This window comes from Loxodonta africana, chromosome 10 (assembly GCF_030014295.1).
Source record: "Loxodonta africana isolate mLoxAfr1 chromosome 10, mLoxAfr1.hap2, whole genome shotgun sequence".
Lineage (NCBI taxonomy): Eukaryota > Metazoa > Chordata > Mammalia > Proboscidea > Elephantidae > Loxodonta > Loxodonta africana.
Genome location: NC_087351.1, coordinates 51,079,842 through 51,091,168, shown reverse-complemented (window position 1 = coordinate 51,091,168; position 11,327 = coordinate 51,079,842). Strand labels below are relative to the sequence as shown.

Genomic DNA, 11,327 nt, shown 5'->3' with positions numbered 1-11,327 from the left:
GAAACAGGGAAAATGCTCGGATTAAAATAACAAGGGAGATTAAAAAATACTCAACGATTTTAAAGTAAAGAGAACCAACTAAGTTTCCCATCAAAGCTGCAAAGATCTGACTTTGACAACTCAAAATTGTCTAAGGCAAGTGAGGAAGCCTCCAAAAACATTCTAATCATGTTCAGTATCTAGTGATAAAAGCTGAAAATGATATCAAGAGAATATTTATTATACAAGTGTCAACAAGGACATCTCAAACATGAAAGAAATGCACATTTATTTCTACAAAAGCAACATATGATACAGAATTAGAAGGAAACAGACCTTAAAGATTTACCTATTAAAATATACAGATTCTTACTGAAGAGCATAGGATATTTAAAAAAGATGACAAGGGATGTTAATCTTTTTTTATTATTATTATTTTTACATATTTTGGAACCTCACATAATTTTGATAAATAACTCTTACAAAATTATGCAAAAAGTACAAGAATGTCTGGTAAACAAAGTCTGTATTTTCCAAAAAGATTTTTTACAACATGCAACTCTTAAGGCAGCATCCTCCTTACAAGGAAAGGTAATCCTTTTACTCATCAAGAAATCTTCTGCTGCAAAGAATAGGCTAAGAAAGCCTGGCTTCTTCCATTAACGCCTTTTGTCTTTCCTGTCTGATTTTCGGTCTCTTTCACTTCTTGAAGATCTTTTGCCTGATCGACTACTCTCTGATATAGACCTCTTTCTGTCGGACCGGGAATTCTTATCCTTTGATCCTTTTGTATCTCTACTACTACCACCTTTTGAAGATTTGTGACTTCTTTCTAGTCCTGAAGTATCCCTTCGCTTCCGATCCACGCTCCTTCTGTGCTTTCTATCTCTGTTATGTCCCCGGCCCCTACTCCGACTTCTACTCTCACTACTACTAGTAGTGCTGCTGCTACTGTCTCTGCTGCTGCTGCCACTTGTACTGGAGCTGCTACTGGAACTACTTCGACTACTACTACTGCCACTGCTGGAACTGCTTCCACTGCTGCTACTGGTTGAACTGCTACTAGAGCTACTACTGCTACTGCTTCGACTTCTACTCTTGCTAGTTTTATTTCTAGCTCGACCTCTGCTTCTGCTTCTAGTTTTGGTTTTGGCTTTGCTCTCGGGATGCAATGTCAAGGCTTGCTCTACTGACACCTCAGTGAGTTTTACAGATTCTACAAGAAACTCCTTCCTTTCAGGCACTAAATGCCCTTGTTCCTGAATAACCGGAGGTGGTAGCTGTAAAACAGCTAATGGCAAAGTCTCAGGCTGAGATAGAGGCGGGGGCTGGAGTACTGATTGAGACTGAGACTGGAGTTGGGGCTGAAGCTGAGCCAGAGGCTCTGGTTGGGACTCAGATTCCTTTAGTTCATTTTCCTCAGGCTCCTTTTCTATTTCTACAGCACTTGCATTCTCTTTCCCAGGAGAAAGAGATTTACATTCTTTATCTGGCTCAACTTCAAACTCCATCTCTTGTTCCATTTCTTTGCTAGTTTCATTTTCTGAAGGGTCTACACTTTCAACTGGATTAGCTTCCATTATCTCCTGCTCAGGAATTGCATTTTTGACATTTTCAACCATCTCTAACACATCCATGACTTCTTCAGGCTGACTATCCTGCTGCTTCTCACTTTCCCTTACCTCAATTTCCTCTTCCATCTTAACCTCTATTTCCTGTTTTTGCTCCTCCTCCTCCTGTTCTTTCTCTGGATCACTATGAACTACACCTATTTCCTTTTCCTCTTCCTCTCCTGCTTCCTCTATTTCTACATCATTGTGCTGATTACCTGTCTCCTCCAACTCTTCCTCACGCTGAGCCACCTTACCCTCTTCTTGTTCCGCCTTCTGTTCTTCATTACGCACCACTTGATGCTCTTTTTCCTTCATTGATTGTCTTCTAGGCCTAGCCTCCATTTTATTTATTTGTTCTGCAAATTCGATGCGTCTACCTTCAAATAAAGCTAAAGAATAAAAATTTACATGTATAAAATTAACTATGATTTAAAAAAAACCCACAATTTTATACCTGGTCACAAACTATCGGGTTTCATCTAAATGTATTTTTGTAAAGAAATGGTGACAAAAGACTGATTTCAGCAAGTAAGTAATCACAAACTGACAAGATGATTAAAGGAAAGATGTACTGGAAACCAGTACACTGAGAAATTAGTAGCAGGCAAAACTAAACCATATTATCTAGCTGATGGGAAAACAATCTTTTGCTATTCAACTTTACACCTGGTCTAGATGAAAAAGAGCAAACCTTCTTTTAAACAAAACCAGTTTATTGTATCACATATCATGCATTAATTTTTCTGATCCCAAGGAGAGATAAATCATCTAATCACTATCTTAACAGTGTTTACCCTTCGGTGTGTTCACTTTTTTTCCCCTTGCTTCATTAGCATTTACAGGATATGGCTACTAAGAGTATCTAGCAAAAAGTCACCTTACGCAAACGCATAAGAAATATGTATGCACACACACCACCTACAAAATATAAGTTTCAGGTTAAACTCCATCATTAAGCAAATGTACCTGCATCCCAAACTCATTAACATCTTAGGCTATCTTAAAACAAACAAACAAAAAGAACCATAATTATTTTAGTAAACGAATGTGTGTATATATTACCTTGTCTATTAAAAAAAATTTCAATGAACTTCTTCACGTACACTTACCATTCATTTTTCTCTGTGACTCTTCTATTAGTTTTTGAGTAGCTGGACACATTCTTCCAGGAATATAGAACAAATGGGGCTTTGTCTTAGTTCTTATATATTTAATTATCTTAGCATTATGCTCATTCCATTCTTCTTGCTAAAGAAAAGATAAAAGGTCAGTGCTTTTGTAAACATGATTACTAATCTTAGGATTTCAAAACACTACTCACCAGCTGCGCAAGCTCAACTTTCTGTTCCAAAAGCCGCAGTTCTGTCTGTTTAGCACGTCTCTCTTCAAACAGTTCTCTCCTCTCATTTTCAACTTGCTTTCTCTCTTCTTCTGCCTGCACTTCAAGTTTTTGTTCAATTTCCTGGCGCCTCTTTTGCTAAAAATAAGTAACCTACTTTAATATTCACGTGTTATAGCAGAAAAAAGATAAAGCGTATTTGGTTTCAATAAAGTTAATGTAAAAAGGGGCTTTGTCTTTATAGGTTATCCTCAGAGTTATTATTTCCCAAAGAATATGACAAAAGCAAAATCTTGGCAACAAACGAACCAGTCACTTTCTATTCATCTACTTCAAAAAACCAACTTATTCTTCAAAACTTTTTCAAAAGCATTAAGATGCTTTTAAGCTTTTTATAGTCTCTAGCATAGTTAACATGTAAAAACTGAAAATTTTATTAATCGCCTTTAAAATTTCCTAATTGAATTGTTATTCCTTTTCCACTATAGTTCTCCCCTAAGAAGCAGTAACTTGGGATTTAACTGCACAGAAAAACTTAGAGAAAGATAATATAGTTAACTGCGGAGGACAGGGAACATTTATGTTTTTCTAAGCAATTACTACCTTTGTGTGTGTAAAGAAGCCTGATAAATTAGAATCACTGAACTAGTTTCAAGGATCATCGGGTTCAACTTCTCTCATTGAAAGAATGCACACTGAGACCTAAAGAAATGAAGGAACCTGTCCAAGATCACAAAACTAGATTGCTACAGACATCAGACTAGAGCCCAGGTTCTCACGAGACACACAACAGGGCACTTTTACTTTCCATTATAAGATCACTCAATTACTTCACAGCTCCTCAGTAAGAGGCCAGTTAACAATATACCAACATCAGAAAATTTTTAAAATTCTCCCTCGGCTTCATTTTATGCTTGTAATTGACCACTAAAATAATAAACATATAAAGCAGATCAAAAATTCCTTAAATACCCTTTCAGTAGCAACAGTGGATTCTTGTTTAAATTTCTGTAGGGTGCCCATCAACAAGCCAAATATTCGTCGATTCCTAAAGAATTAAAAAAAAAAAAAATCCATTTCATTTAAACCTAGCAATTCTCAAAATAAAAATACTATAGGCACTTGAACAATCCCTTATTCATAAAATAGCATGACAAATAAAATTTGACAGACATTTCCCTCCCTCAGAAAGCTACTGAAGATACCTTTGCTTTCCCTTTTCATCCATGTTTTGATCCTGGATAAGGTCTCTACGTGTACGTTCTTTGGAGGTAGCTACAACTGAAGACTGCAACGCTGGCTGTAGGAGAGAAGAAAATCTCAGTAATTTAACTAGCATATGAGTGGTACTGTACTAAATGTAGTAAGGTGAAAATATCCTCTAACAAGCTCTTTAAATCCAAATTAAAAAAAAAAAAATTGTAGTAAAATATATATATACACATTTGCCATTTTAACATGTACAAGTCAACGCCATTACTTATGTTCACCATATTGTGCTACCATCATCACTATCCAAATTTCCTCATCATCTTTAATAGACACTGACTCCTAAGCAATAACTACTCTTTTTCCCCTTTCTACCCACCTCTAGTAACCACTAATAAACTATGGTCTCTACCTATTTGTCTATTCTAGATATTTAATTTTGGAGACCTGGTGGTGCAGTGGTTAAGTGATACGGCTGCTAACCAAAAGGTCAGCAGTTTTAATCCACAAGCTATTCCTTAGAAACCCTATGGGGCAGTTCTATTCTGTCCTATAGGGTCGCTATGGGTCGGAATCAACTCGACGGCAACTTTTTTTTTTTTTTTTTGGTGTGACTTATCTATGTTTTCAAGGCTCATGCACGTCGTAGCACATATCAGAACTTCATTTCTCTCTGGCTGTATGTATACACAGTACTACATTTCGTTTATCCATTCATCTAGTGATTGATATTTGAGTCATTTTCACCTTTTGGCTAGTGTGAATACTGCTGCAATAAGCACTGGTGAATATCTTTGCACCTCTGCTTTCAAGACTTTTGGGTACCTAAGAATGGAATTGTTAGGTCTAAATACCTTTTTAACATCATCATCCTCTGGGTCGCTTTCTTGGCGTGATTCTCTCCTCGTCCGACGCTCCCCGCCCAGCCTGCCAGAGGAAAAATAATTTAAATGACTACACAGGATTATGACTGAAGTGCATACCAATGCCTACTTTACCTAGGACTCATTTACAGAAGCATCACTCTATTGGTCTCTGTTACAGTAGTTAAAGAATAAAATATCTCACTAATGTGTCTAAATATTTCTGAGGCAGGTTAAGTTTTGTAGTACAAGACAGGAAAAGTGGTACAAATTGACAATTTCCCACAATCTGATTCTTCTCACGACATTCACTTTTACTGGTAACACTTGGTGACATCTGTGTTACTGTCACGAAGGGCTTTATTTTAAGGGATACTGGCTGTCTCTGTTCAGTAAAATACCAAGGGAACAGATAGGGAAATTGGTATCTCCTAGACTCCAATACAATTCATTTCAACGATATTTATTAAGTACATATATTTTTACAGTAACTCAGCAAATAGAACATTCAACAATTCCTTTAGAAATCTTTTTTCTAACATACCTACTGACTGCCCCTTCGAGGTCTCTCTGTTTGGCTGGGGGTCCTCCTCCACTATCTGAGAATCCACGCCTGCAAATGAAAATGTCCAACATAAAGTACTTGAAATTTGAGACAAAAGGTACTTTTACTTATCAAGAGAATTTAGTCGAAAAAAAATTTTTTTAAAGTTTTCCAATTAAACCAAACTCACTGCCACTGAGTGGGTTTCAACTGATAGTGACCCCACAGGACAGAGTAAACTGTCCCACGAGGTTTCCGAAGCTGTAATCTTTACAGAAGCAGACTGCCACATCTTTCTCCAGTGGAGTGGCTGATGGGTATGAACCACAAACCACTGCGCCACCAGAGCTGCCTTTTCCAATTAAAACTACCTTTAAATGAACCTTCACTTCCAAAATAGATGTTTTTTTCCCTAACCACAGAGTAAATTATTTTCCACAAAACTGGTAAATTCTTCCATCTCGAGTTCTGTTTTCATGTAAACGAAGTTTCTGGATAAATATACACAGAAAAGTAGAGCTGATTGATCACACGTTTATACAAAACCAAACATAAACCAAAACATTAATTTAGCATAAAAAAATACCAGTAGTCTTACCATATAAGTCATAAGGAAATCTTACCTCAGCAATAAACTACCACGTCCTCTACCTCCACCAGGACCAGAAAGGGCCAGCAATCTGGCTTGGATGGGCCTACGAGAGATTTAAAAACCAACACGAAAATCATGCGTAAATACCTCTACTGGCACCAAATACTTCCAAAGGTGCGATTTATGTTGAATAAAATAACTACATAAGCTCTAAATGGTTTCCAAACCACGTGTTTGAAATCCAACAGGAAGTACTATTTGAGATGAACTTCCTTGTTTTTCCAGGACTAGTATCACTGAAATTACATTTTCTTGGATGCCACTATACGTGAACACGTCTGGATCTGATCCTAATTCCGTCAATCCCGAGGAAGCTGCAGGTGGGTGCCCGGGAGGGTCTCTGCGCCAGCCTCAGGCCGGGTGGCTCCGGGAGAAGGGGCTTTGTGCTGCAGTCCCGGCCTGTGGGGCCGAGAGCGGGAATCCGCAGTCCCGGCCTTTCCACAGGCCGAGAAACCATCGCGGCACACCCAGGCCCCACTCTCCTTCCTCACGCACCTGAGCCCAAGACCCCCGGCGGGGGCCTGAAGACTCCTCACCTTACCGAGGACGGGGTTCTACCGCCGCCCCGCGAACAGGCCACGATGTTTCAGCCTTCTCAGAGCTGGGCGCCCTCCCCGCCCCCACTTCACCTCCACTCCGAAAGCTCCCTCTTCTTAGCCTGCAGTTCCCGGCTGGCCCTTACCTCACGTCATTCGGATCCCGCCCGGTGAGCTTGCGAATATTCTCATCCACGTTCTTTAGGCTCTCTTTGGCCTTTTCTAGTTGCTCCTGCAAAGTTCTCACTGCGACCGCCATTTTCTCCCAGCTGCAGGCTTCGAGACCGCTCTCTCCACAGGCCTCTCCTGACTGTGCCGCGCCGCGAGACACGAAAGGACTGACAATTCAGCTCAGCCAATGACGATAGACGTTGTTTTTCGGCTTCAACCACTCAACGACCGGAAGGGGGGGAAGTTGCCGGCCTTTGGGGACTCTGGGCCAATGAAAAGCCTGATAGGCGGTCACTGCTTCCCTAATTAGCTAGGGGTGGTCGGGCGCAGCTTCTAGCGCAGAGCTGGGGCGGGTTTGAGAGCCTCTGGGTCTTCGGGGACGTGGGCTCAGGTCTTGGTATTTTAAGAGCCGGGAGTTTCCCAGCCATTTTAACCTATAGTGTGACAGGATTTACATCGTTTTAGTCACCTAATCAAATCCGAGTAGGACAGGGCCGAGTCTATTTTCCCTCTTCCGCCTCAGAAAATTTGATTAGGAGAGGGCGTGGCTTTTCTGTTGATGCGCATGCCCAGAGAGGGATGGGGCGGGCGCAAGCCCCCCTTGATTAAAAAACCCACCCAGTGCCGTCGGGTTAAACTAAAATGAGCAGAGGGAAGCAAAGGGTGAAGGAATAGGAGCAATTATTAATCATAATAGCAAGGAAAACCAAACCCGTTACCGTTGAGTCGATTCTGACTCATAGTGACCCTATAAAACAGACTAGAACTGCCCCACAGGGTTTCCAAGAAGCACTTAGTGGATTTGAACTGCTTATCTTTTGGTTAGCAGCAGTACCTCTCAAAACCACTAGGCCACCAGGGCTTCCGTTACGGTCTTGTCCTGGACTCTATATAAATCATTTTATATGCCTTGTTCCTCACAAACCAAAGCTTGGCGTTTTCCGTTATTAACTGATAAGGAAATTGGGACTGGAGATAATATAACTATCCCTAGGTCACTCCAGCTAAGGATCCCAGTATAATCAGAGGCTGTGCAACTGAATACCTTATGGAGCACAGTTCTACTCCAACATGCATAGTCGCCATGAGTAGAAATCAACTTGACGACAGCGGGTTTTAAGGGTACTGTGTATTTACTCCTGCCACACTCTCCTGCCTCTGGTACTGCCACATTACAACACAGGGTTGTAATGAGGATCAATGAGAATAAGCATACTCAACAACAAAATTAATTATTCCTTTTATTCAACTCTACTTTTTTTTTTTCTATCGCTCTTCTCACTTTCTAACATGCTACATAATTTACTTAGGTTTATTGTAGGTCTAAAGGAGCCCGACAATGGTGGCATAGAGGTTAAGCTATGAGCTGCTAACCGAAGGTCAGCAGTTCAAATCCAGCAGCAGTTCCTTTGAAGCCCTATAGGGCAGTTCTACTCTGTCCTATAGGGTCCCTATGAGTCGGAATCTAATCGATGTCAATGAGTTGGTGTAAACCAAAAAAACCAAACCCACTGCAGTCCAGTCATTCCGACTCATAGTGACCCTAGAAGACAGAGTAGAACCGCCCCATAGAGTTTCCAAGGAGCACCTGGCAAACTCTATCTGCAGACCTTTTGGTTAGCAGCTGTAGCACTTAACCACTACACCATCAGGGTTGCGGCCATAAATTAGGCTTTCAGGATAAAGCCTAGAACAAGATAGTTGGTGTTCCTGCATCCACGGAGCTTGTGGACTTAGGGGAATAATGGTCATTCATTCAACAAGTATTTATTGAGTGCCTACTATCTGCCATGACTATCTGTCTGTTGTATTATGGTGGCTTGCATATTGACGCTGGAAGCTGTGCCACTGGTATTTCAAATGTGAGTAGGGTCGCCCATGTTGGGCAGGTTTCAGTAAAGCTTCCATACTGATATAGAATAGGAAGAAAGGCCAGGTGATCTACTTCCAAAAAGTAGCTAATGAAAACCTTATGAATGGCAACAAAATTTTGTCCAATATAGTGCTAAAAAATAAGCCCAAACATACCAATGATCATAAAGGTGGCACAGGATGAGGCAACATTTCATATATAAGGTCATCGTAAGTCGGAGCTGACTTAACAGCAACTAACATCAGCTATCTGCCAGGTACCGTCTGAGCATATGGATACATCAGCGTACAAAAAATATCTCTGCCTGAAGGAGCTTGGGGACAGAAAGAATGTGGAGGCCTACAATACCCATACCCATTGCCATCAAGCTGATTCCGACACATAGCGACCCTATAGGATAGAGTAGAACTGCCCCAGAGGGTTTCCTAGGCTATAATCTTTATGGAGCAGACTGCCACATCTTTCTCCCACGGAATGGTTGGTGTGTTCGAACCCATGATCTTTTGGTTACAGCTGATTGCTTAACCACTGCGCCACCAGCGCTCCTTTGTTGTTACTGTTGTTGTTAGGTGCCATCGAGTCAGTTCCAACTCATAGTGACCCTACAGAACAGAGCAGAACTATCCCATAGGGTTTCCAAGGAGTAGCTGGTGGATTTGAACTGCCAACTTTTGGTTAGCAGCTGATTGCTTAACCACTATGCCACCAGGGCTTCATTGTAGGGCTCCTTTAGACTTAAAATAAACATAAGTAAATTATACGGCATATTAGAAAGTGAGAAGTGTGATAGAAAAAAGGAAAAGAGTTGAGTAAAAGAAATAATTAATTTTGTTATTGAGTATGCTTATTCTCATTGATCCTCATTACAACCCTGTGTTGTAATGTGGCAGTACCTGAGGCAGGAGAGTGTGACAGTAGTAGATCCTAACCACTAAATGTATCAATATTTCCATGGGGGAAACGATTTTAGAGTTAACCAAAAACATAGGATCTATTCCTGCTTCCACAAGATCTATCCAGCTTTATAGGGGAGGATCAATGGGATGTTGCAGTCAGCACTTAGTAGATGCTCAATAAGTATTATTTTCCTTTCTATTCTGCAAGGGAGTCTAAGGACCACCTGTTGCCATAGTTTGAGAAATCAACCTTAGTAAGTTTGTCAGTTGCTTAAGCTTTGACCTTTACGGTGGGCTTGGACTCTTGTTCCTTTGATGGTGGTGATGAGGGTGAGGGTGCAATTTGGATACAAAGGAGCTGATTTCACATGTGGGGAATTTTAGTGCTGGAAAAATTAAGATTATGCTGGGAAAGTACTCTTGAAAATTACATTACTTAGTCTTCTCAAAGGCTTATTGGAGCTTTTTATGCTTGGTTTATGTGATGAATAAACTGATCTAAACATTAGAAGGAACATGTAAAAACTCTACCATAATTACATTTACAGAACATTATCTTAAATTCCTATGAAAGGGCATGAGAAGTTGAGAAGTTATTGTTCAGAACAATTTGAGAAAACTCAATATGGTAATTCCGGGGAAGCAATTAATTTAATGGGAAAAGATTGGCTTTGTGAATTACCAAGAACTAATCAGAAGCTAAAAAAATGTTAAAGCCAGAGTTTGCCAGATTTAAGAAGTAAATATGATCTCGCATATGAATTTGCATTTCTGCAGGAGTTAAGTCTCATATTAGCCATAGATTCTTTATGAATTCTCTCCCACCGCAACGTCGCATTTCCGAATTCTTTAGCACTCTTCCATATCTGACTAGTTTATATTCTCTAATTACTTTGTAGTTTCTGGTTCAAGTACATCTTGTTTGCTTTATTCTACGTCCCAAACCCTCTCCACCCCCGACATCCAGTTCCTTACATCCCATTCCCACTGCCTGGTGGCCAAAATGGCTCTAAATCTTTTTGATATCTGGGCTTAACCCAGTTAGGATAATTCTCATTATATCTAAAACTTTACAGTTTAAAAACATGATGACTTATTCACTACTTTTACAACTTTTCATATTGAGGAACATATGGAAGAAAGTAGAAATTTTTAATGAAGCTAACAGAAATTCTTGTCAATTCTTCTCTTATAGCTAATTACAAGGTGATGGCAGAAGAAGCTCCTTAGGTTTCATTTTATCACTGACCCCCGAAATCCCACCGGGGACGAACCTTTCCGCTGTCGGGGTTCTGGCTGATCAGCCCTGACCGGAAAGCGGAACTCAGCGATCATAGAGCTGGCGGAACGCCGGGATAGTAGGACCGGAAGTTGCTTCCACGCCCCCCCGCCCAGGGGACTCTTCTGGTCTCCCCGGGCAGGTTTTGGCTCTCGTCGCTGTCATACTCTTTCGTTCGGTCCGAGGGCTTGGTGTCCCCGGGGGTAGGCTTGCTCCAGTACCAAACTTACTACTCCACAAGCTTTGCGAAGCCAAGGGAATTTTTTCGTCTCCTAGCAACGGGGGACAGGGCCGCGAGAGGCAACTGCGACTCTGGCCAAGTTGCTCTGGCCCGAACCGGAACCTCCGGGCTCGGCCCAAACAGGAGCAGAAA

The 11,327-nt window shown here is 40.9% G+C and overlaps 1 protein-coding gene across 1 annotated transcript; it reads right to left on the bottom strand.

The window, feature by feature from the left end:
- Positions 1–251: 251 nt before the first annotated feature.
- On the bottom strand, positions 252–6,994 carry PNN (pinin, desmosome associated protein). Its single transcript, XM_003408473.4, has 9 exons — positions 6,882–6,994; positions 6,171–6,242; positions 5,548–5,616; positions 4,995–5,067; positions 4,137–4,231; positions 3,904–3,979; positions 2,914–3,069; positions 2,702–2,840; positions 252–1,981 (listed from the first exon to the last, which is right to left on the bottom strand). The coding sequence occupies exons 1-9, from the start codon at positions 6,992–6,994 to the stop codon at positions 639–641; spliced, it is 2,136 nt and encodes a 711-aa protein (XP_003408521.1). The 3' UTR covers positions 252–638.
- Between the last annotated feature and the right edge of the window lie 4,333 nt (positions 6,995–11,327).